Below are 27,380 nucleotides of genomic sequence, written 5' to 3'. Positions count from 1 at the left end.
GACATCTCTAGACGTCTGGACTTGGTCCAAGCGCCCCTAATAGTGCACATGATCTGCTCACAACGGCTATACAATGGTTTGAGGATAAAACTTTATCCTCACAACGGCTCAATAAGGCGCCCCTGCGATGCTAGGGGGTCCAGGGCCTCGAATCTTGCCTGAGCGTGTCACGCCCCGGAAGAGTCCCTGTCTGAGAAAATTTCGACAGTATCTCCCCTGTACAGCGGACAATCTGAAACTTTTCTACATCCTCATATACCTCAGCCACATGCGGCTGGAATAATAACATGTAAATAAACCATCACCACGCAGTTTATATAAATATAAGCAAACCAAAGCAGTAATACCATGACTCAAAATCAATCCTACTCAACTACACTCGTAAAGCTCAAATCTGATGAACTCACCTCTTCTGCCGTCCAGGCATTCATGTAGTAGAATAAATCCAAATCATACCAAAAATCCATCAAACGATAAGAATCCATACAATATCCATAAGTAAAACAATACAAGACTAAAAACAAAGTCTGATAGAGAAACTAAGATAAAATAACAACTCAAGACCAGCAGAGGACTAGCACTACGTGCAGATGGGGACTAGCGACTGGACAGCCTCAACCTGAAAATATCAACAATGGAGGCGGGGTGAGTCCAACACTCAGCAGGTACAACTGATATGCAAAGTAAGGAAATAACACCTAGCACTAATGATGCGTACAGTCTCCTGATGTAATAAGGATGAATATAAACTGAAGTAAACAGGAGAATACTGTACTAACCAGGACCTGGGTATAAAGACAAGCAATCCGAGAGGTATAGAAATCCTGTATGCATGTCAAACATAGGTATCCAAATAATGTGCAGCATATAAATGCAGCAAACACAAACACAAGCAATAAATGCATCATGCATATGATGCCAATGTCATGGTCACCCCTGACGCCAGTCAGCCAACTCACAACAGAAGTGGGACCGAGTGGGTAGGGCTGTGACGACCGTGCACTCTGCATCACTACTCCTGATGAGTGACTGAGCGGACGGGATGCTATCGGAGTACACACATACTCCTACCCCAAATCATAAATGGGGGAGCGCAATGCTCTCATCTCCCGGTACACGATGACGGAGAGGGGTCTCTAACGTGCTACACGTTGCGTCACACTACCCATGAGCGGACCAACGGAGCACCGGAAGAGCAAACTGACGTGCTACCACGCTACATCACGCTACCCCTGAGTGTCAACAACGGAGCACCGAACAGTGATGAAACTGGCGATGTGCTCGACAATAATGGAGCAATCTATCACACAGTATGCAGCCATGCGAATGGTGCATGACACTAAGCATGGTAATATACTGAACCAAATCTATATACATATATGATGTGCACCATAGTCAGTAAATCATATAAAGGGTGCATAGATCAGATAAGGTATCACACCTAGGTCCTGAACATAGTGAAGCATGGTTATATCACTACCCCTATGAGCATGTGTAATCAGGTACATAACAACACGAAATGCAAAACAAACAATCAATCAAGCAGGTATCAGGTAATCGGGTAGTGATTAACCGAAACAAATGAGGAACACAATTAATGCAACTTGTTAATTTCATTACTATGCATATCAAAGACAATAAGTCAAAAGTACCCGCTGTTGGTGCGGTTAGCACTAACGATTTAACCCAGGTTTTGATGAATGACAAATCAGGTTAAGTTAGTTTTGTTGTTGTCTGACACTTTGATCCAGTGTGCAGGAGAAGTCCAGACAGGTTGACGGGCTGACCGGATGTCTGGCACGAAGTCCAGCTAGGTCGACGGGCTGACCGGATAGCTGGCAAGAAGTCCAAGCGGGTCGACGGGCTGACCGGACGCTTGGCGAGAAGTCCAGCTAGGTCGACGGGCTGACCGGATAGCTGGCGAGAAGTCCAAGCGGGTCGACGGGCTGACCGGACGCTTGGCGAGAAGTCCAGCTAGGTCGACGGGCTGACCGGATAGCTGGCGAGAAGTCCAGACGGGTCGAAGGGCTGACCGGACGTCTGGCAGGTAAGTAAGGTAAGTCACTGGAGGAGAGTGACTGCGAGGACGCATTCCCGGGAAGGGAACATTAGGCGTCGATCCAGCTTAAATTCATTTCGGATATCTAAGTCGAGATCGTGACTAGATTCCGGTCTCGGAAAGACGGAATCTAAGTCATACTCTTTGCTATTACTTTGTTGAACTTTAATTGTGCTAACAATCTGTTTTACATGATATATATTTGCCTCCGGACTAACGTTTGTCTTGCAGGACGGATTCTGCGGGAAAACAGGGTCCGGGCGCCCGGGAGGCAAACTTTATCCTGATTGCGCGTCGCCACGTGGAGCTCACTGGTTGGACCTGCCACGTCTCACCAGGGCGCCTGGAAGGGATCCGGGGCGCCCTGAGCTTCATATAAAAGAAGGGGCAAGGGTGGAGCTTCAGAAGAACTTAGAATCCAAGATCTGCTGCTCTGTGCTCTTGCGACGCCACGAAAAGCTCTCCGACTCAGTGCTGGTTTTGTTTTAATTCTATTGTCGGTATTTTCCTTATCTGTCAATTATTGTACTTAACTCTGTAATATTCGAATTGATAGTGATTGCCCAACGAAAGTGGTCAAGGACCACGGGCATTCGAGTAGGAGTCGTCACAGGCTCCGAACGAAGTAAAAAACATTTGTGTCTATTTTACTTTTCCGCTGCGTTTATACTCTAAGTTTTCGAATCGATATTCACCCCCCCCTCTATCGAATCTAACGGTCTTACAAGTGGTATCAGAGCAGGTACCGCTCTGATTTGGTGCAACCACCAATCAGGCAAAGGGGGGACTTTTTGAAAGAAAAATTAGATATCGTTTGTCTTTAAAATAAAACCTTACGCCTTTTATTTTTTCTCTCCAAAACGGTTTTTGAAAAGTACATCGCCATCTTTTCACCATTGTTTAGTATTTAAAAAATATTACATTTTCAAAATTTTGAAATAATATTTTTTTAAAATATTTTATTAATATTTTATTATTCTTTCTGAAAATAGTGAAATATTATTTTTTTCAGCACTGCTAATCCAAGACCAAGTCTTGGGATCTTTTGTTTGTTTCTCTGTGTGCAAGAAATTATGACTCTTCTAGAAGGACGGAACCCCTGCGAACCACCACCATACGATCATGAAGACTTCAACTACTGGAAGCGATTAATGGAATGCTTCTTAGGAAGCGTAGACATCGATTATATGCTAATTTTGAGGAAACCTTCTCAAAACTCAGAACTGAACAAAAAGGTAAGTAACATTATTTGTAATGTTTTACCTAACAATATTTTATGCAGATTAGAAAAGTACAAGAATGCATATGAGCTGTGGACCCAATTGATCAAGTTTCACGAGACGCCAATGGAGCTAGAAGATCAAGTTAAAGTCAAATATGGACTCGAGTCAAATCTAACGGAAAAGCCTACTGAATTAGGGGTTGCGCTCAAGGTTAGTAATATTTACCAAAATACCCCTGTTAATAGTAGTTTAAATAATCAGCATGATGATAAGTATGAAATTAGTCCAAGTATGGTGCATGATAATCTAGATTTAAATGATTTAAATTCAAAATCACAAAATAATCTAGACTCTGATCAAGTCAATCAAGACTCTGATCAATTTGGCATCAACCTTGACTTGGTCAAACAGAACAATGACCAAATCAATTCAAATAATTTAATTAATTCAGAAAATTTGAAATTAGGTGAGCATTTAGACATAAATAAGTCAAACATTAAAATAAATTTGAATTTAAATGCTAAAAATGAGAAAATGGATAAAATCAATAAATACCTTGATAAAATATTTAATAATCAAGATAAAATCATCTAGAAAATGCTATCCAAAACCAAGATAATTTAATTAATAAAAAATTAAACTTTAAAGATAAAACTAATCTAATAAATTCAATTAACCATATCAATTTAAAAGGCAAATAAAATATAAGGATAAAATCAAACACTTTGATAAAATCAAAATGGAATTTAACAAACTTAAAATTAAATGTTAAAGATAACATATTAAACAAAAATAAACTAGAAATTTCAAAATTAACAATTAATAACAAGCTAAAAGATAAACCGTTAAGAAAATATAATTCAAACAGTTTAGTTAATTCAAATTTAAAAATAAATAAAAACTTAAACTTTAAAAATAAGCTATTAAAGAAAGATAATTTGACCAATTTAATTAATTCAAAATTAAAAAATTAAATTTAAATTACAAATTAAACATTAAAACTTACCTAAAACCAACTCTAATTATACAAAAATCTTAAATTAAATGCCAATAATTGAGGGGGAGGCTCCAGAATAGCTGGCACCTCCAAAACTAACTTACCCGACAAGGTAACCCAAATAAATTAACCCGGCAGGGTAATTAGGATTAGTTAAAAAGGGACCCAGTTTAACTTGAATCATGGTACTGGTGAAGTTTTTTGATGATAGTACGTTGGGGAAGCTTGGGCATCGCATGTCTAGAAAGATATGGCTTCAATCTGGTGCATTTGGCCAAGTGGAACCGACCGAAGCTACCTTTAAATGGATCCTAACTAGTTAGACCAAGGTTTAGTACTAAGCTCCATGGATAGGACTATTCGGAAAACCTCGAAAGGTTGGTTACTTCTAATGATGTCCAGGTGACTCACCAAGCTTAGAAGTCTATCCGAAAAATGCCTATTTGTTGAGACCAAAGCTAAACCTGAATCTAACGCAAGTTAAACCAAACTCTGTAATTAAATCAAATTCATCTCACAAAATTATAAGATTCCCTGACTAATAATCTAGATCGGGTGAGATGAATAAGGATTAAATTAATTAATTTTCAAATTAAATTAAAATTAAATTTCAAATTTCCAATTAAAGTAAAATTAATCAAAATTAAATTTTGAATTTCAAATTAAATTAAAATTAATTAAAATTAAATTTCGAATTTCAAATTGATTTTCAAATTAAAATTAAATTTCGAATTAATTAAAAATTAAATTTTGAATTAAAACTAAATTCTTTTTAAATAATTTTTTTTTAAAAAAAATTATTTTAAAAATTAAATTAACTTTAAAATTTATTTTAATTAAATTAACTTTAAAAATTATATTAAAATTAAAATTTTTTTAAAAAATTCTTTAAAAACTATTTTAAAAATTCTTTAAAAACTATTTTTTAAAATTCTTGAAAAACTATTTTAAAAATTCTTTAAAAACTATTTTTAAAATTCTTTAAAAATTATTTGAAAAATTCTTTAAAAACTATTTTTAAAACTCTTTAAAAACTATTCTAAAAACTCTTTAAAAACTATTTTTAAAATTCTTTAAAAACTATTTTTTAAATTCTTTAAAAATTATTTTTTAAAATTCTTTAAAAAAAAAACTATTTTTAAAAATTCTTTAAAAACTATTTTTTAAAAAATTCTTTAAAAACTATTTTTTAAAATTCTTTAAAAAATTATTTTTTAAAATTCTCTAAAAAATTATTTTTTAAAATTATTTAAAAACTATTTTTAAAATTCTTTAAAAACTATTTTTAAAATTCTTTAAAAACTATTTTTTAAACTTCTTTAAAATTTTTTTTTAAAATTCTTTAAAAACTCTTTAATTTTTTTTAAAATTCTTTAAAAACTATTTTAAAAATTCTTTAAAAGCTTTTTTAAAAAATTCTTTAAAAACTCTTTTAAAAACTCTTTAATTTTATTTAAAATTCTTTAAAAACTATTTTAAAAATTCTTTAAAAGCTTTTTAAAAAAATTCTTTAAAATCTCTTTTAAAAATCATTTTAAAAATTTTAAAAAATTCTTTTAAAACATTTTAAAAACTCTTTTAAAAATCATTTTAAAAACTTTAAAAAATTCTTTTAAAATTTATTTTAAGACATTTTAAAAATTATTTTTAAAACTCTTTTAAAAATCATTTTAAAAACTTTAAAAAATTCATTTAAAAATTATTTTAAAACATTTTAAAAAATTATTTTAAAAACTCTTTTAAAAATCATTTTAAAAAACTTTTAAAAATTATTTTAAAACATTTTAAAAATTCTTTTAAAAATCATTTTAAAAATTCTTTTAAAACATTTTAAAAGTTATTTTAAAAACTCTTTTAAAAATCATTTTAAAAATTCTTTTAAAACATTTTAAAAAATATTGTTATTTTAAAAATTATTTTAACTTAAAAATTATTTTAACTTAAAATTATTTTAATATAAAAATTATATTTTTAAAATTATTTTTACTTAAAAATTATTTCAAAAATTATTTTTTAAAAAAAAACCTTTTAAAAATCATTTAAAAAATATTTTAAAAATCATTTTAAAACTATCTAAAAATTTTGTATCATTTTGAAAAATTCTTCTTATTTTTTCACTATAATGAAATTTTGTTAACTTAAAAATAGTAATAATAAATTATTTCTATAGATTATTTTCACTTTAAAAATTATTATTTTGACTTTAAACTCATTTTTAATCTTAAACATCATTTTAACCTTAAAATTAATTTTTAATTTGACTTAACTAAAAATTAAATCTTAAATTAAAACTTAATATTGAAATTACAATTAAAATTAAATTTTTAACTTAAACTTAAACTTAAATTAACCACTAATATTAATTTAAATCTAAAATCAAAACTGAATCAAACATATGTTAATTGACATAAAATATATTATAAAAAACATTTTAAATTCCTTTTAAATGTTGTTTTAGAAATCCCTTTAAATTTTTTTTTTAATAATAATAATAATTATACCTAACACTTTCATTGACCAACTCAATCAAGTAATATGAAATTTAAATTATTTCACTAAGTATTAAATTATTAAATCAAGTAAAAACTAATCAATAAATTATTGATAATGCTTAACTGTTATTGAATTAATAAAATCTTATCTTATTTAACCTTAAACTAAAGTTAAGCACCTGAATCTAAAATTAATTAATAATTGATTAATCAAATTCAAATAAATAGTTATACCAAGGATACAGAGATAATAATATATGTATTACTAAATTAGACAAATGTGTTAGGGCTTTGAAACTTAACACAACCAAACCTTAGTATTAAAGGGGAAATATTAAATTAAGGGGAGTAACCAATTCAGGGGGAGGTTCAATTTCTTTTAAATCCCCTCGAAAAATTAATAAATAAGGAGGATTAATAAAGGAATATCAAATTCAGGGGGAGGTTTATTTTTTAATTATCTCCTTAAGCGTTATTTTTTAATCTTCTCTTTAAAATCTCTCTAGAAAATTCTACCTCATTTAAAAAAAAAAAATTACTTTGAATATTTTTAGCAAAGATTTTTAAAATTTTAAGTATCAAGTTCAGGGGGAGAAATCAATTAAAATTTTTTGTGTTTGAAAAATGCTTTTTTACATCTATTTTAAAACTAACTTATTTTTAAAACACCAGTTTTCAAAAAGTTAAATTTAACTAAATTTAATCCCCCCTAATTTTTAAACCTGTTTTTAAAAGTTGAATATTGCAAATTTAAACTTATTCAGTTTTGTAACATATGTTTGAAAATTCAACTTTCCAAACTTAGCTTTTATCAAATTAGCCTTAAAAATTTATTTTGGAAAAAATTTTACTTCTTGAAAAATTATTCTTACTTGTTTAATTTTTGCTTTGTTTTGAAAAATCGAAGTTGAAAATTTACCTTTTTGAAAAGTAAATGTTACTCAAACATGAAAAGTAAATTTGAAAAACCTGATTTGAAAATTTTTACACGCTTGAAAAGTTAAACTTGATTAACTTTAAATTTATACTTTTCAAAATTCAACTTGTCTCCCCCAAGTCAACTTGACTATTTTTTTAACTTGGTGTTAAAAATTGTACTTTTATCTTTCAATTTTGAACCAAGCTTAGATATGTTTCAAAATCTGATTACTTTTTACAGTAACTCTACACTATGATTGTTTACCCTTGCTTATTTTTGATGAATGCCAAAGGGGGAGGGTTAGGTGGTTAAGTTAGCTAAACCAATTTGAAAATACAAACTAACTTTAAAACCACATAAATGCATATTGTTTCTTGTATATGTTTTCACTAACTTAACCAGGTTGCCATTCCATCAAAAAGGGGGAGATTATTGGTGCGGTTAGCACTAACGATTTAACCCAGGTTTTGATGAATGACAAATCAGGTTAAGTTAGTTTTGTTGTTGTCTGACACTTTGATCCAGTGTGCAGGAGAAGTCCAGACAGGTCGACGGGCTGACCGGATGTCTAGCACGAAGTCCAGCTAGGTCGACGGGCTGACCGGATAGCTGGCAAGAAGTCCAAGCGGGTCGACGGGCTGACCGGACGCTTGGCGAGAAGTCTAGCTAGGTCGACGGGCTGACCGGATAGCTGGCGAGAAGTCCAAGCGGGTCGACGGGCTGACCGGACGCTTGGCGAGAAGTCCAGCTAGGTCGACGGGCTGACCGGATAGCTGGCGAGAAGTCCAGACGGGTCGAAGGGTTGACCGGAAGTCTGGCAGGTAAGTAAGGTAAGTCGCTGGAGGAGAGTGACTGCGAGGACGCATTCCCGGGAAGGGAACATTAGGCGTTGATCCGGCTTAGATCCATTTCGGATATCTAAGTCGAGATCGTGACTAGATTCCGGTCTCGGAAAGACGGAATCTAAGTCATACTCTTTGCTATTACTTTGTTGAACTTTAATTGTGCTAACAATCTGTTTTACAGGATATATATTTGCCTCCGGACTAACGTTTGTCTTGCAGGACGGATTCTGCGGGAAAACAGGGTCCAGGCGCCCGGAGGTCCGGGCGCCCGGGAGGCAAACTTTATCCTGATTGCGCGTCGCCACGTGGAGCTCACTGGTTGGACCTGCCACGTCTCACCAGGGCGCCTGGAAGGGATCCGGGGCGCCCTGAGCTTCATATAAAAGAAGGGGCAAGGGTGGAGCTTCAGAAGAACTTAGAATCCAAGATCTGCTGCTCTGTGCTCTTGCGACGCCACGAAAAGCTCTCCGACTCAGTGCTGATTTTGTTTTAATTCTATTGTCGGTATTTTCCTTATCTGTCAATTATTGTACTTAACTCTGTAATATTCGAATTGATAGTGATTGCCCAACGAAAGTGGTCAAGGACCACGGGCCTTCGAGTAGGAGTCGTCACAGGCTCCAAACGAAGTAAAAAACATTTGTGTCTATTTTACTTTTCCGCTGCGTTTATACTCTAAGTTTTCGAATCGATATTCACCCCCCCTCTATCGAATCTAACGGTCCTACACCCGCCTCCGACAAAAGAAAGGTCCAATTCCGACTCCGAGATACTCGTCTCGCGTCAAAGTCCTGTAATACCAAACATACATTTTTATTTAGCTACAAATTAAACGAATAGCCAAATAAAAATCTTTAAGAACAATTTTATGGAAAACCCCTAAACCATAAATCTCAATCTACCTAAAACAAATCCAACAGTTAATTAACGAACCCTAATTATTCCAAATCTCCGTTTTAAGTGATACTACAGCAGGGATAAATTCTTCCATATTGGCATACTACAATTATCCAACAAACATGAACCAACAATTATATACCAATCATACTAACTCATGTAAATCCAAAATTCCTACACCTTACCTCAACACTAAGCTTCTCCGGTTGATCACGGCCAGATCGGGCAGCCGCCAAAATTGAGTAGCTGCCGGAAATGGAATGGCTGCTCAATCTTAACTGCTGGAAGGAAATCCTGCCAAAACCAAAATGAGTTGCTGGAACCCAAATCATACAGAGGTGTGTCTCTGATCAGAAAGACTAGCAAAGAGTAGAGATGTGCCGGTGAACTCGAACCCTAGCTAAATCTCCACTGCTCGGAAGGAAGGAGGCACCGGAGAGGGGTTGTGCGTCAGCATCGGCACAATGCTCGGGCACAGGAGAGGCCGGCGATCCGTTGGCGTCGCTAGGCTAGCCCCGTGCGGAAAGAAGGCTCGGCTAGGCCACGGGGTGGCCAACGGTGGCGTCGGGCTGGCTAGGGCACGGAGGAAACTTGGCCAAGGAGTCTCAGTAGCAGCACAGAGGAAGTCGGAGAGGGCGTCGACACCTAGGGCTCGGGTATGGCCGGCCGATTGGGGTGGCGGCAGAGGAGAGGAGGAAGGCGTGTGCGCTGGCGTCAAGTGTGCGGCTCAGGAGAAAAACAAAAATGAAGAAGATGAAAAGGAGGGCTCGGCGGAGGGGTTGTATGCTCGAGGAGGAGTAACCGCCGCCGGCGGTTAGGGCAAGGAGGAGAAGGGAAGGGCAGCGTCAGGATGGCTCGGGTGCGCGAGGGAGAGAAGAAACGGCGAGGAAGAGAGAAAATAAAGAAAAAAGAAAAAGAAAATAAAATTTTTCCTCATTAAAACAGGGTAGCCTAAACAGGTTTTTTTGGGCCCCGTTTTTATCCCCGTTAACTCATCCATACGAGCTTCGAAAAATTCCCGAAAAATTTCTAAAAATTTCGAAAAATTCCCTTATTAATATTCACCTATTTTTCGGTATTTTACAGAACGCTTGGACATGGTCTAGACACCAGGACAAGTCAACACCCACTCCGGCTGGTTGGGTGATGCTCTAACAATTCAAAGTTAAGTTCACCCTAATCCAACTCCGGCCTTCTCTCCTTGAGCAGTCTTCTACTCCGGCTTCTCGTCCCTCGAAAATGTCGCACGTGTCATTCTAGTCTGCAGGTGTACTCTTTCGTAGCACCTTATCCCTCTGATACATCAAGCTCATCGACTCGTTTCCCGTGTCATCCTTTTCGCTAGTTTCATCTTCCGCTCGACTTCTTGTATTTCTAAGTTCTTACACACTTGACACAAAAATAAAATGCAACCGGACTTAACTTAACCTGATTAATCACATCAAAATTTATCCTTGGGTACTTATAATTTTTAAATCTAGAATGTTGTCCGTCTGAATAAGTCTCTATAGTGCTTTTTGATTTATTCTAATGATCGATAGAAAATTTTTATGGGCAGGTCACCTATTATAGGATTAGTTTGATCGAAAAGTTGAATATTTAGTGTTACTTAAGAAAAATATTAAGGTTAGTACGATAATGATAAAATATTAAGATAAAATTAAAGTATCAAGGAGAAATTAGTAAAAATATCTTTTTTCAATCTAATCATTCTGATTCGTCGGATTGTCCAGATTCGACTTCAGGTTCGGATTGTGTTCGGTTTGGATCAAATTCGCATTGAATTTTTTTTCTTATTGTAAAATTGTTATTTCAATCCGATCCAAACTCATCACACTCACATTTTTTTATCGTATTTTCTCTTGTATAATTATATAAAAATATATAAAATGAATTTATTTTTAGCGACGGTCGGCGCGGCATAATCGGGTCGAGCCCACGCCGGACCAATTTGGCATTAATTATGACGGGCCTGGCTCGCAAACGAGACTCAATTTGGTACCGGAGTCGCCGTGTCGTTCCTCCGCCGACTCTTCTTCCCCTTCGCCGACGGGTTTTCGCCTCAAATTCGTCGTTCTTCTTCGTTCTTTGGCACCGGTGAGCGGCCTCCTCCGTTTGTTTTTATTCCTCGGCGATGGTGCCGCTGCTACCAGGTCTACGCCTATGCATTAGGGTTTCGTCTTAAGGACGCCAAGCTCGTGAACTAATACCAGGATTCTTTTCTGGTTGGTTTCTCTCTCCGTGGGTTTCTTCGATTTATCTGTGTAGACGCAGTTTTCGTTCGTTTCTTCGCCCTGTTTTTTCTTCGACGTAGACAAAGGAGAAAATCTATGGGCGTCTTCTTCTTCTTTTTTTCCTTATAATGCTTATATTTTTAAGATTTGGGGATTGGGATTCTTTTTTTTATTTGGCTTCTCATGCGCATAGCTGAATTGATTTTAATTTCTGATCATATAATCCTTATTCTTAGTCAGTAATTCATGCTTTCTTACCACGCTTATCCGAGTATTTGTGGATAATGTCAAATAATTAGTTTTTTTTTTCATCATTCCTTCTGTGATATGTGTTGGTTCTGCTCAAGCATAACAGTTTTAAAGGCACTGGAGATATGGCTTCTTCACCTCCTGTCTCTAGTAGCAAGATTGGTGATTCTATTACTGCAATTGGAGCCATAAATGGAAATGCAGCATCGCAAAGGCCTAGCGCATATGGGATGCCAAAGCCTAGCCTCCGTGGGCAAAACAAGCCTAAGTGCATCAAGTGCGGGAATGTTGCCCGGTCTAGGTTGGCTTTAGTCTCTCCGTTTTAAACTTTCTGGTTAAAAGTTAATTGACACTATGTTTTAGCATCGTGGAGGTGCAATTGTTATCTTTTCAGCATAACCTTTGAGTCAAAAGTGAGAGATACTGATGATTCAATGAAGGTTATGTAGGTTATCTTGCATGTGTTTGCTTGACAACTAGCAATTCCTGCAATTCCTTCTTGTCTATTATCTTCTTCGTTTAACATGATCCACGAATTAGGCAATGGTGAATCTAAGATCCAATTGTTTAGCTCTCCTTGAAAATAGATTCAACTGTTTGGTTAGCTACATGGATCCTTTTTTCTCATTGTATGCTTACCAGATTGGTAAGTTCATGTTTGGCTGTTTGCGTTATCTAACACTATAATCATCCATCCATTTGTTTTTATGTAGATAGTATTTTCAAGGTAAAATTTACGAAGTGACTCATCTAGTAAATATTGTTTCTGCAAAGGTCCTATTCTCCAATCTCCAGTAATTCTAAATTTTTGATAATTATATCTTCATGTGTGCCTATCATAATAAGAGTAATCTTTGAAAACAAAGTCAAGCAGCAGTAACTCAAACTATCAACGACATAGTGACACTTCATCTTAGTCTTGGGGTGGGTCTTTTTGGTTGGGAGTTATTAGGCCAAGGATTCATTACCATCTTAAATTGACAAATGAGGGTGTGTAGGAATGACAAATTGACATTCCCCAAAGGAGCCAAGACCATAGCATTTCTTTTTATGTTCTGAGTTGGGAATGAGATGCAAACTAAAATTGACAATTAGATAGAGACAAGCAAGGATTTCATGCCTTTGTTACCTTATTTTGCACCTTCTTGCTTATATGTCAGCGTTTTAGTATATTATTGCACACATTTTATTCTCAGTAGTTTGATTTTTTTACTTGTTTATTTGACATCACTCTTACCCAGCCCCAACCTCCTATTTCTTCCCATTGTTTGAGCTAGGTTTGAGTTTGTGAGTTCAAATTGTTGAACCCTGCTGATTCTTAGTGATGTCAACCACTTGGTGATTTTTTATTGCAGGCTTTCACTCTTATCTATTTTTATTTCTCAGACATTCTCTGACTGATTCTGGGGATCAATAAAACACCTGTATTAAGATTGGGTTTGAATTTGGATGAAAGTTACAGTTATCAACTCATATCAATAAATAACTTGAATGCTTATCTTTTAATTTTCTTTTGTTTGATTTGAGTAGGAGAATATACTTAGGTGGGTTTAGGGACAAGTAGTTAATCTAGTTCAGACATAGTTGTTTTTTAGTGAGTATCAAAAGTGTTCATGTCCCTATGGCAATTGAACTAATATAACTTGGTATCAGCTTCCTAATGTTTTCTCCTCTTCCTTTTCCTTTTCCTTCTGCATCTCTTTTTTTCTATCGTTTTTTCTTGTCTTCTCTCTTATTTTCTTTCTTCTTAACCCTGTATCGAAATGGATAATTTAAATTCATGCTATTATTGCACAAAATCCTGGAATATTTTTTAATAGCTGAGTTGTAAGAATGTATTACTAGCCTGTTTATCAGTATATAACAGAAGTATAAATGATACAATAATCAATCTATCTCTTATATAAGTTGCTTTTTATACTAGTTATTTTAACATTCCTATTTCTTCTGCTACTTTTACTTTTTTCCCACTAAAAGTAAGCATATGTTATTATTGTTCATATGTGCACTGAAGTTTCTTATTGATTTTAGGTGCCCGTTTCAGTCATGCAAAAGTTGTTGTGCTAAAGCTGAAAATCCCTGTCATATTCATGGTATGCTCTATGTTGATAAACAGTTTCGAAATAAGTAATTAGCGAAGAGATTTTACCCTATTGAATAACTTAAGTTGCTATTAGAATGAACTGGCATAATTTTATTAATCTCTTCTACACTAGTTGGAACATCTGGAGCAATGATACCACTTTTACGTTTCATCCTAAGTACAGTGTGTGTTACTGATAACCCCTTTTTTCCCCCTAAAAATATCAGTGCTGAAACAGAATGGTACATTGCCGGATAAACCACCAACATCTAGCTCTACATCAGTTGAGCAGCCACCAAATGATGTGTCATCGCCGTCTGGGTATGTTGTTTGCAAATAAGGAACCGAAATTTTACTTTTGGAATGTGCTTGTGGTTATAACTGCTTGCACTACATCAGGTCTTCTTGGAGACTCAATTCACTCAGGCACGCCTCTACTAATTTTGTCAATATCCTACGTGCAAAGAAGCCTTTGACCAAGAAGGTATGACCACATCAAAATTTGCTAGTAACTTCATATACCTTCATAGAGGATGTTAATGATTTTTTGCAACATCTCAGGATGCAATTAATCTAAATAAGTGGAAGTTTATGAAGTTAAGAGAGCATCTTGAAGGAAATGTTGAAGCTGAAAATGAGGCATTTGATAGATATGTGCAGAATGTGAGTTTGTTGGAGGAAACATTCTCATTACCGATCATGGAAGAAGCAGAAACTCAAAGTCAGGTTTCTTCTGGTTCTATTCCTTCTGAAAAATTAATCTCAGATATCAAAACGAAGCTTGAATCTGATTCTCAAAGAACTGATACTTTAAGGGAGAGAATAAAAAGTCTTATTGATCAGAAATTACTGGAATTGCTGAATGGAGAACTTGGTTTTGATGATTATGAGACCTATGATGATGACCCAGATGATGTCAAAGAGTTTAAAAGATCGAAAATGATTATGCAGTCACGCTATGACAAGAATGCGAGCATGGCAGATCTAATTAGTAAATTGAACAGAGCAGCAAGCAAAGAAGATTTGACAGCTTGTTCAGATTTGATGCTTCAGCACCGATCTAATAATCTGAGTGGATATCAATTCACTGAAAGTAAAGCAGCATTGTATTTTCGTTCCCTGCCTAAGATGTGTTCGACTGTCCATGTTGATCAAGATGCTCTCGAGAATATCAACTCTGAGCTTTCGTCTCTAGACCACATTTTTCAGCTGTGATTTGTTAGATCAAAGGCTAAAGGCTCTGAATTCATTGTAATGTGCTTTCTTGTATGACTACTCTTCAAGTTTAGTTCTTCCATAGTATTTTGTTGTTGTTGTAGTATTACAAGCCATTGTTCAAGTGTTAACGTGAAAACTTTTAAGCTCTGTTACCTAGAAAAGGAACGGAACTAATGAAATATTTTGTTAATTGTAACATATCAAATATGGTCTTCTATATTTCATTTTTCACATAGCTATAATCGAATCAATCCAAGCTTATCTGGTTTAAAACTGTTTGATAAAGCAAACAAATCGAGTTTAAAATTAATTAAGTTGTTAAAGGTTATTTAAGTTTTATTATTATATTATTATTATTTATTGAGGTTGAGTTTGGTTTGGTTTTTTAAAATATTATTGAATTCTCAAGTTTATTTGATTGCGTAGAGTTTTTTTACATATTTTTTTTTAAAATGCTGAATTAGGTAACATTGAAATTTAAGATAACTGCTTTAATTTTATGAAAGTTTTTGACTGTTAGAATAAATAGGGAAATACTCGGTGAGTGGTTTAGAAGTCAAGTATTTTATAGTTAGAAGTTCAATTTGGAGAAAAAATGCGTCGTAGTTAAGGATTAAATTATGGATACTTGGATGACATCTTGATATTTGGGGCAATTTTTTATTTATTATTATTTTTATTTTTGGTTAGTGAATTTAATATTATAAAATTATCTATTTTAAGATTTATTTATTTATATTTTTTTTATTTATAAATTTGATAAAAGTTTCATTAATACTTATATTAAAGGTAGCAAAAGTTGATTATGCTCCTTTTAATCCTCTCTCATAATCCGTTGTAAGATTATATAAAGAAAGATAAATCGATTAATTTTTAATCGTCCGCTAACCTTAATAATTCATAAACTCGTCCGCTAACCTTAATAATTCATAAACTTTATTATGAATAATTTATCATATTTATTGTTTATGAATATTAATAAACTCAATATGAATGCATTACAGTTTGTTGTTGTTTATTTTTTAAATTGACCTTATACATGTTAAATGAGCATAAATATATGTTCTAAGCCGAGTATTAAATTTGCTACAACTACTTAAAAATAGAATTGTAAATTAAACTGATGAGTTACTAGATCAATATGAAAAAAAAATCAGAATATAAGGAATAAGTATTGATATAAAATAAGAAAAATTATGTCCGAATTGTATGATAGTATCTTAATTTAATATACACACACTTATTAACACACCGTTTCCCATCAAACTCTACATTTAGCCAATTGAAAATCCTTTCTAATAGATTCGCAATGTATTCGTAATTCTCTGTGTATGATAGTATCCAGATCTGTACCTGTATTCGACGGGACCTGAAGTGCATACTAAAAAATGATTTTTTTGTTACGATAAATAATAATAAAATTCAATTTACAAATAACATATATACTAAATATATAATAAAATAAAAATAAATATATTACATCAATAAAAAATTAATAAATATTTAAAATAATTATATAAACACTACTCGTCTAGTTATTTTAGAGATAAAAATATTTATCAAATCTGCATAATTCAATTGTCGAACTCTTTCTTTCTCAATCGATAACATTGATAGCCCATTTAGTGTATCCTATAACACTGAGACCAATGCGGTGGCCGTAGGCAGTAGCAAGGCGATAAGTAGTAACTACCATGCAATTAGGTCGTAGTTGGCACAAGCGACTGAGTTAACGTGTGACAGCCCCATGCTACGCAATTAAGTCACGCGAACAAAGACCAACCACCAGCTTGCGTCGAGTGAGATAGTCACTGCGAGAATCGACGCGATTAGATCGCACAAACGATTCTTGTTGCATGTTTAGGTTACAATTAGTATCATGTGTTGCAAGACGAAGAAGATGGTCGAAGAAGAAGATTATGATTACCCCTTGTTCCGTGGATTCGTGCCTTGGTTGAAAGAACGCCTAAGAAGAAATCGTGTGCAAAGAAGAGCAACACCAGAGAAGCAATTGCGTGTAAAGAAGAGTCATGCGTCGGTGTATGCCTCGTAGCCGTGAGAATAGGTTTAACGGCTATTTATGGCCCATGTCTCTTATTTTTTTAATATAATTAAAAAAAATAGATCCTTCATTGGGTTGGACCCTGAGAAAATTGCCTTTCTGGTCTCATAAAAGTTACGACTCTGATAATATCTGAGATTTTTATCCATCTCTTGACTATATTTAGCAATAACTTCACAGTTAGTTTTTATTGTAATTTCTTTTTTACTGTAAATAAAGAGCATGATGAAAACAACAAGACAGTAAAGTACAGCGTAGGTTCCCTCCCCCCATTTTGAGTGTTATTATTAAATCTTCTACACACAAGACATGAAATTTTATTTAACAATAATAACAAGTCGATCACATGGCTTCTTAGTATCTTCCTCCAATATTAATAACCATCTTCGAGTCTAAAGCTCCTCGTGTCTCTTTATTTACTTTGAGGCTTCGCCATGTCCGACCACTTGTCCTAAAGGTTATGGAATAAAATGAGGCACCATTAATATTAACTAATTAGGTCATTAACTTGCTCCGCAATTATATCATCTAGTCTAATTATTTTTCTTTCGTAGATCGACTGTTGAAGGCATTAATATGCTGGTGAAAGGGCAACACATATAGAATATCTACCTAAAATATTATAAGAATTTTTGGCTTTAGCTCTGGAATCTTTAATAAATAAAAAATTAATAATGATTCCAATTACTCCATCAAAAGCATAACCCTCAAACTTTAATTAATCGCCACCTTTTTAAAATAAGGGTCGCCACTTGCCATCACATGGCTGTCATTTCGCATATAATACGAACCATTAAATGGGTGCTTAGTGCACGGTGTCTTGATGGGGAACAGCAGTACAGCACGAGTAATTTCAAGAGAGAAAAGGAAATTCAAAAAATTAAAAAAACTTCTCTTGTTATTTTTTTTTTGTTTGCGCCAAAATGTGCGTGCCTTAATTTTTCAAAATATTAAAAATAATATTTCATGTATATAATAACTTCGTTAAAAATCATTATAGCATACAATAATTTAATTGAAATTATTTGAAGTAATATTTTTAACCAAGTTAAAAAACATTTTAATGTAATAATACTTTCTCTTTTTTAAACGAATGATATGAATGATGAGGTTAAGACAAGTGTCTTGGGTCTGATGACGTACAGTGGTTTTGTATACAGTGCTAATGTGGCACTTGGCTCTAGAATGAATAAATGCATCAATTCAGAAGGAATCGGATCCACTCGAATAGTCCTCAATTAGTTCTTATGATGCCTCGGACATGATTCAGCTGCAAGACATTTAATGGGTTAAGTTTTTAGGTAAATTTTCAATTGTAGAGATCGGCTGTTGGACGAATTAACACGAATGTGTGTTTTCGGATGTAGTCGATGAGCGAATCAGGAAAAATATCCGTTCGGAGACGCTCCGTCGCCGGCGGCGACGGGAACGTAGTGGCACGGACGTAATTAGCTTGAAATAAAGTCACCTTTACCTCGCCCGAACCGAACAACCCACGCCGTACCGTGCCCGTCACGTTCCGTCGCCTGCACCCGTTACGGCTCTCTTTCCACCGGCTGCGTCCAAATGTACGGTTCCACTCCAAACGGTCCGTTCCCCTCTGACGTCAACTTCTCCGTTGTCTTGGCGTCGTCGACTTGACTTCGCCGTCAACGTCCGCTTTACCGATGCCCGTGCCCAGATTTTTTTTTTTTTAACACGTCGCCGGGCCCCACCGACACAGAGTTTCGCGCACCCACCTCTGAGGGAGCAGGGGCGGCTGCCCACCGCGGGCCCCACTCCATTCATAGCGAACCAGGCTCCGCTTCCGGGAACCCGCTCGGAGAGGAGGTACGCGTCCGGGGGCGCTACGTGGGCCCGCTTGTTAACTGCCACCTCGCCTTCCCCGAGTGCGACGTGGAGGCCGATGCTACTGCGATCGACGGCCCAGATTAAAAATAATAATTAAAACCTTGTCGGTGTATTTTTTTTTTAATATCTCTCTTATTTTCCAACATTATTCTCGATATTAAATTACGGTAATTTTTGTTGGTCATAATCTGATCAGCTAGAATTTTTTATCCTCCAATTAGAATGTATGCATGTACATACATGTAATTAATGTACACATATAATATTATTAAAATACTCATGTGTACACTTGCATGTATTGATTCTAGCTGGCCAGATTCTGGCTATTTAGCATTACCCATTAAATTAAGAGTAAATCTTGCTGGCCAGAATCTGGCCAGTTAGAAATCTTTATCTCCCAATTAAAATGCATGTATGAACATGCATATAATTAATGTGGCCATATGAAATTACTAAAATATTCATGTATATGCATGCATGTATATATTTTAGCTGGTCAGATTCTGACTATTTAGTAATACCCTTAAATTAATTGCACAGAAAATGAAATAATGAGAACGATCGCACGTCGTCTGCCCGAGTGCGTCAAGGAGCGTCGCGATCAAACAAAACTCAAAAGTGACGGCTCTGATGGAAAGTAGTGGAGGCGGGCCCCGGCTCTGCCTCAATGGAACATATAATTCTTTTTTAATTGATTTAATTAATTTTTAAATTAGATCGTCGCTTTTAATTAATATTATTAATTTAGTCTTCCTCGCTCGCTTCGACGCTTTATATTAACCTCGCCCACCGCCTTACCCTCGCCCGGCCCCTACACATTTCCTCTTCTATCGAAGACCTAAAGAAGAAGATCTCCATGGATTCCTCTTCCTACTCCGCCGATTCGTCGCCGTTCTCGTCGGAAATAGAGGCGGTACGCGGCTCGGCTAGATCTCGGCCTGCGAAGGCCAGATTCTTCTGCGACGGACTCGACGACGAAGAGCCGCGGCACTTTCTCGACTCCTGCTTCCTCTGCCGCAAGTCCCTTGCTGGCAACCTCGATATCTTCATGTACAGGTTCGTCCCTTTTTTATTATGTGCCTCTCGAAACAAAGGTGTGCCCCTTTGGAGTTAATTTTGAAATTGATCTGGTTTTTCTGTGGATGCGAGCAGAGGGGACATGCCGTTCTGCAGCGAGGAGTGCCGGCAGGAGCAGATCGAGATGGACGAGGCCAAAGAGAAGAACCGGAAGTTGTCGCAAAAGGCTTCCTCAAAGAAGGATTCGGACACGGCGGCCGCCGCCGCTAACGATGTGCATATCAGGACCGATACGGCCGTGGTCGCTGGATAATAAGTTTACTATCCGAACGATCTAAGATTACAAGAAAGGAAAAGAAAAGAAAACAAAACAAAACAAAAACACACCGGCATATCGCAGAGGAACTCGCAGAAGTTGATCAAACTTGTTTTCGACAACTGCATCATACCTGGGATGCTTCATGCTTGTAATTGACCCTTTGAGTATATTGTAACAAAAAAGGGTCTTTTTTTTTTTTTTTTTTTTTCTCTTCTTCGGTCTTCTGAAATCTAAGATGAGTTGAGACTTTGAAGTATTCTGATCGTTCTACTCCTATTGTTGATCAAAATTTCCCTAGAGGGTTTTTAGTTTTATTTTTGTTGCCTTTGCCTTTGCAGGAGTTTAAACAGAACTAATGGGAGGCTTTGAAGGATGCAAGTTGGTAATCAATGCGGTCACGTTCTTTCTGCTTTTTCTCACCTTTTGTTGGAAAAAGCAGAGCGAATCCACTAGAAGGACCTCGCCTCCCGAATCTCCGACCCCACGAATTTCGTGTTGGCAGTGACAGAAAAAATTAGAGAAATTCCTCTAAAAGGGATTAAAGCTAAAATTTTATTTTATTTTTTCCGGTGTAAGTATCGATTTAGGTTCATCTTTTAAATATACACGAACTTAGTTTCATCACCAGCATAACCTAGACCTGATCATGGGCTGGGTCCTAACTGGGCCCTGGCCCAGGGCCGAAACCAGATCAACGAGCTGATTTTTGTTGACTTTGCCGTAACCAGGTCAATGAGCTGATTGATATTTGTTGACCTTGGTCGCTGGTCTGAACCATTATTGACCTGGCCTTTGCCTCCTCGTGTAGGAGTAGATGAGACCGGTTAGAGAGAAGTAAATAGTTCTGAAATTAAATGTGAGAAATTCTTTTACTTGTTGAACTAGGCAGGATATAAGATTATTTAGGCATAAACAATCAACATTTAAATAAATAATAACTTAAGAATAATAAGTAATAATGCTAAGATTTACTTAGTTATAATTTAAATAATTATTAATCTAACACAGTTAAAAATATTAAAATGTTTAATGTTTTCTTCATTGAAGTCGGAAAAACTTCTTACTCACTTTGATAGTTTAAGAAAAAGTTAGGAATTAAATATAAGAATTGTTGATTTATTCTTAGCATCATGGGGTTTTGTATATCCTCTTGTGATGAAGTTTGTGATGAAGTAGCTGTTGGTATTTGTCATTTGGTAACCCTCTAAAGATGTCTAGAGCGTCTTCAGTGTGGATAAATATTTTTCTAAACTCCAACGGTCAACCAACGATTCTACGAGAATGGAGGTGTCTAGGTTGCTCCAAGGCACCTCCAAGCTCTAGTAGGGTGCCTCCTTAAAGAGGTGCAACGACACCTCCAGATCCCATGAGGGTGCCTCTAAGTTAGGCACAAGAGCACCTCCAACTGCTACAGACTCCTAAGCCAGTTTCAAAGTTGGCTTTCTTCGTGTAGGTGATGCTCCGGTCATCCAGAATTGAGCTAATCCAAATCTAATTTTGACATTCTCCTCAAGCAGGCTTCATCCCAGTTTCTCGTCCTTCGAACGCTCCGCACGCGTTTTTCCCATCCACATGTGTACTCTTCTGTAGCACTTCGTCCCTTGAATGTACCAAGCTCAGCGACTCGCTTCCCGTGTCATCTTTCTCGCTAGATGTGTTTTCCGCTCGACTTCTTGTGTTCCTAAATTTCTACACATTAAGACACAAAACATCCAAACCATATGACCTAATTTAACTCAATTGACAACTTAAAACTAACTCAGGATACTTGCAATCTCTCTCTTTTTAATATGTATCAATCCGAATTAAGATTAGGGTTAAACAAATAAGTATAATACATTTAATATTTAAATGCAAATATTAAATGCAATAAAATAAATGCACTAAATGTAATAAAATTTCCCCCAAACTTAATAACATATTCTCCCATTTTAATCACATAAAAAAAAAGTTAACATAAAAATAAAAAGAGTTAGAAAAAAATCTGAAAATATTTCTACAAGTTGTAAAAAACATCCCAAAGTTGTAAAATTTTACCGAAATTAATTTACAAAGAAAGTAATTATTAAAAATTAAAATTTAGATTTGCAAAAAATAATCTAAAAATTATTTAAGTTTTTTTTTGAAAATATTGATTTTTTTTTAATGACAAAGATATGTATTTAGATTCGTATAAAAATTTTCACGATCATACTTTTTTTTTATTATCAAAATAATTATTTTAAGATAGAGATATATATTTTAAGAATTTAATATTTAAAAATATTTTTATACTCCGAAAAATCTTGTTAATTTTTATGAACTTATAAGATGCTATATTTATCCAAATAAAAATTAAATTTTACAAAAAAAAATCAAGAATTTTTAATTAATTAAATAATATTTTAGATAAAAAATTCATAGTAATTCATCTAATGCTAAAAAAAAATTCGAAATAATTTATATGAACAGAAAACAAAAGGTTTTTATCATAGAAAATTTAAATATTTCAAAAATCAATGTTTGAAATATTTTTAAATTAAAAAATCTGACTTTCATTAAAAAATTTATAAAAATGATATAAGATAAAAAAAAATTTAATTTTTTTTTCATAATATCTCCATTTTATATAGAAAAAATTTAGACAGAAAATATGAATCAGAAGATCTACCAAAAATATGTTAATGAATCAAAATAAATTAAATTTCTAGCATACACGAGAAATTAAATTAATACTGATTTTGGTATCCAAATTAATTTCCTTCCTACTGGATTAACAAAATATTTTTTTGGAATATATATTCAGGTTACTTTTCTAATTTAACTTTTGTGAAATCTAAAATATCAATTTAGTTATCTATTATTTCTAAAATTTGAAAACTTTGAGCTTGCATCATTCTTTTTCAATCTTTCTATTTACTCTTTTAATTTAGAATTTTCCATTTGAATTTGTCGAATTATTCTAGTGGGCATGCTTTAGCTTAGATAATTTTCAAATCCATATTGTCTTTTTTCAATTTAATATTCTTAGATCTAAGTTTACACAAAGATTTAGATATTAGTTTAATACCTTCATATAATTGGTGAGGAGGTAGAAGACATATCTCACTTGCCGTGTCAGATTCAAAGTTGGATGCTCCTCCTTCGCTGTTACTTTCTTTTGAAGTAGCTCCCCCTTCACTGTTACTTTCTTTTGAAGTAGCTCCTCAAACTTTGACGGGTAGATGCTTGGTCCAACCATCTCTTTGTTGCTTAAGTTGACGGTTAGTCTTTTTGAGACATTTGGGCTCTGATATCACCTGTAAGACCAGGTAAAACCGGCTAGAGAAGGCTGAATATTCCTGAAAATAAGTTAGAGAAATTTTCTTACTTTTTGAACTAAGCAAGGACACAAGGTTAGTTAGGCATAAACAATTAACGTTTAAAAAATGACAACTTAAAATAATAAGTAAGAAAGTTAAGATTTACTTGGTTATAACATAGGTGGTTGTTAATCCAAGGTAGTTGAAAGCACTAAAAGATTTCCTTCGTTGAAGGCGTAGAAACCTCTTACACACTTTGATAGCTCAAGAAAAGATTAGAAATTGAATATAAGAGTTGTTGCTTTATTCTTAGCACCAGAGGACTTTTTATAGCCTCTTGGGATAAAATAGTCGTTGGTATTCGTCGCTTGGAGGTACCTCTAAAGAGGTTTAGGGCACCTTTAGTATAGATAAATATTTATCTAAACTCCAACGGTTGGCCAACAACTTTGCGAGAATAGAGTCACCTCGATTGCTCCAAGATGCTTCCAATGGAGGCAAGAAGGCGCCTCCTTGAAGAGGCACGAGGCCACGAGGTCGCCTCTAGATCCCATGAGGGCGCCTCCAAACTAGGCACGAAGGCGCCTCCAGCTGTTGCAGACTCCTAAGTTAGCTTCGGAGTTGACTTTCTTCACCTGAGTGATGCTCCTGTCATCCGGAGTTGAGTTCACCCGAACCCAACTTCGACCTTCTCCTCAAGCAAGTCTCCTCCCGGCTTTTCATCCCTTGAACGTTCCGCGCGCGTCCTTCTCATCCACCGGTATACTCTTCCATACCACCTCGCCCCTCGGATGCACTAAGCCCGTTTACTCGCTTGCCGTGTCATCATTCTCGCTAACTATGTCTTTTGCTCGAGTTCTTGTGTTCCTAAATTTCTGCACACTCAAACACAATGCATCAAAATCGCAAGACCTAACTTAACTTGTGTTCCTAACCTAGGGTACTTACAGATCTTATTTGGAAGCGACGAAAGGTGGACTACTGATGAGCTAATTTGATGGTTGACTGGAAGAAGACTTCAAATTGGAACACCTACAAACACTAGCAGATGGATGAAGAATCTCGAGAAGAAGAAGAATAGTGGAATATTCAGAGAAGGTTAGTGGACTCGTGTACCTACGTCAGTGGAGAGGGATCCTTTTTATAATACCTATGCAATCTTTACATTTAATGAGACATCATATCACCGCTAGACAACATGTATAATCGTCATGCTTACATTGTATTCAGCCGTCCAATCGTAGGTATGCGAGAAGTTTCTGCTCTGTGCAAAGATACAAAGGAGCTCAGTCGAAGATATCCGATCGATGTGTAATGGGGAGCAAAGCCTCATAAGTATCTAACTAGAAGCTTAGCCTCTGAGACATTCGATCAGAGATATCTGATTGGCATGTGATAGGGAGTAGGACCTTATAAGTATATGACTGGAGAGCTGAGCTCCTGAGACGTCCGATCAAAGGTATCTGGTCGACATGTGATGGGAAACAGAGCCCCGTAGGTATTTGACTTGAGAGATGAGTCCCCCTGGGGTGTCTGATCGACTTTGGTCGACCGACGTGGGGAGATTTCATCAGGCAGGTTACTCGGATTTAACCTACCTTGGACTTTAACTGCCACCTACTCTGGTGTATTGACCTTTGGACCCCACTTGGGGTCTCCTCATTATCCGTCATATTAGCAGTGATGGTGGTGAGATCGAGGAGTGCAATGCTTCTTTTTTCCTTCTTCTACTTCCTGTCGTCTTTCGACGACACACTGGAGCTTTTGGTGCCCATGAGCGAGGAGGTCCTCATCCTCCTCATGTTCAAGGTAGCGATGCAAGACCCAATGACCATGTTAATGTTGTGGAATGAGGTCGACGCCTCCCCTTGCCATTGGGTGCACATTAGGTACGACGCCGAGATCAAGCGCATTCCTAGGCTCGCGCTCGAGGCACTTTCCCTCTCCAACCCTCTCCCTCGCGAGCTCGATCACCTCCTAGCACTTGTCGTGCTCTCTCTCTTTGACAACCTCTCCAACCCCATTCCACTCGAGCTCTCCCTCCTCCTTGCGCTTCGCTTCCTCAACCTCAGCCCCGACTTTTCCAGCCACATCCTGCAAAACCTCGCGCTCCTCCCCTCGCTCCTTTATGGCTCTCCCTCGACCTCTCCTCCCCTCGCCCCTTCTTTATTATTATTTTATATATATATATATATATCAGCAGTTTTGAACCATAAATTATAACTGTCTTAAATAGTTAAGATAACGGTTAAGGTTAAGGATTGATTTGTCAAAAACTGCTGAATCGACAATTTTGAACCATCGATTCTAAACTGTGCCAGTGCCTTGCCTTGTTACATAAACGCTTACCGAGACTACAGAATCTTTTTGCACCATAAAGATCAGATGAGCATGGAAGAAATCCTACAAAACAAGGATACTGCCACCTTATACTAGTTGAAGGTATCCCTCGATGAACCAAACTACTGATTTAGTAGTAATTATAGTACTCCTCCTAAGTTAATATGCATGCTTCTTTATTTTTCAAAGAATATATTCAAGCTCTTCTACGTTACGTGGTTTACGAACGCCAAAAGACAGCTCCAACAACAAAAGAAACAGCCAAAAATTTCATGAATAAAACTTCAACAAACTCATCCTTCCAAGAGCTTGGCAAAAAGTTGAGAGAAAATGTTTCCTTAGGGGGCGTTTGGTTTGCGAAAGGGAATGAGAATAGGAATAAGAATCATTGAAGTAAAGAATAGGAATGAGGAATTTTGAATCCGTGGGACTCACCATTCTCATTCCTCCTATTTTACTTGGTAATGACTCAATCTCATATTTGGGGGTTTGAGTCCGTGGGACCCATCATCAATATCCCAAACCAAACACTAACTTTCAATTTCATTCCCATTCATCACTTCCATTCCCTCCAACCAAACACTCCCTTAGTGATGTCTCTCGCAATCCATGCCTAACTCAGACCGTAGACCTATCCAAGCGGGTACTTGTCAAACGGTCCAAGATGTGACCTCAAGACTTTGTAGCTTAGGAAAGATGACGACTTGAAAACAACCTTTTGAATACATACCAGGAAGACTCATGGCTTTAGAAATATTACAACTCAGGAACACCCCTTACGGGACAACCTGGAAAGATTTCATTGCTTAGGAAGTTCATAGACTCAGAAATTCATGATTTGGGAAATGTGCTCCTTGGGAGCATTCCCCTTGGGAACATCCCTGAAGAGGTCTAACATTAAGATTGCGTGGATATGAGAGTGGTGGTCTACCCGTCCTAGTCCACCAACATGGGTAAAAACCCACATAAGTACCTTCTTGGATAAACCCTCCAAGTTCTTTCCTTTCATAACTAACTGATAGTGTAAGAACATCCCCATCAAGGAATGCCCCTAGCCTGCCATTTAGGCCACGAGAACATCCCTTGTGTGAATATCTCCCTCGGACTTCGACCCTTTCAGTTATTTTACTTAGGGTTGTAAATGAACTGAATATTTGTGATAAACTTGGTGTTCGGTTTGATAAAAATTTATTTATGTTTGTTCAATACGTACAAGATCAATTAAATAAACAAACATGAACAATTCGTTAAACAAAATGAGTAAGCTTAAACAGTTTATTAAAAAAACTTTCAT

General features: G+C 35.8%; 2 protein-coding genes across 5 annotated transcripts; both read left to right on the top strand.

Annotated features, from left to right (window-relative positions):
* The first annotated feature begins 11,377 nt into the window (after window positions 1-11,377).
* Window positions 11,378-15,414, top strand: LOC122016571. Of its 4 annotated transcripts, none has more exons than XM_042573917.1 (6): window positions 11,378-11,529; window positions 12,022-12,216; window positions 13,947-14,008; window positions 14,226-14,319; window positions 14,398-14,482; window positions 14,560-15,414. In XM_042573917.1, exons 1-6 carry the CDS (start codon window positions 11,396-11,398, stop codon window positions 15,211-15,213), a joined length of 1,224 nt encoding a protein of 407 aa, XP_042429851.1. In that variant the 5' UTR covers window positions 11,378-11,395; the 3' UTR covers window positions 15,214-15,414. The 4 variants fall into 4 exon arrangements, with proteins under 4 accessions (XP_042429851.1, XP_042429855.1, XP_042429852.1 ...); XM_042573921.1 differs by having other exon boundaries at window positions 11,406-11,529; window positions 12,014-12,216; XM_042573918.1 differs by having other exon boundaries at window positions 11,420-11,657.
* A 4,499-nt stretch (window positions 15,415-19,913) lies between these two features.
* On the top strand, window positions 19,914-20,728 carry LOC122015785 (FCS-Like Zinc finger 3-like). Its single transcript, XM_042572817.1, has 2 exons — window positions 19,914-20,185; window positions 20,282-20,728. The coding sequence occupies exons 1-2, from the start codon at window positions 19,986-19,988 to the stop codon at window positions 20,457-20,459; spliced, it is 378 nt and encodes a 125-aa protein (XP_042428751.1). The 5' UTR covers window positions 19,914-19,985; the 3' UTR covers window positions 20,460-20,728.
* The last annotated feature ends 6,652 nt before the right edge of the window (window positions 20,729-27,380 follow it).

This window comes from Zingiber officinale, chromosome 8B (genome assembly GCF_018446385.1).
Source record: "Zingiber officinale cultivar Zhangliang chromosome 8B, Zo_v1.1, whole genome shotgun sequence".
NCBI lineage: Eukaryota > Viridiplantae > Streptophyta > Magnoliopsida > Zingiberales > Zingiberaceae > Zingiber > Zingiber officinale.
This window is presented reverse-complemented; position numbering and strand designations above follow the sequence as displayed.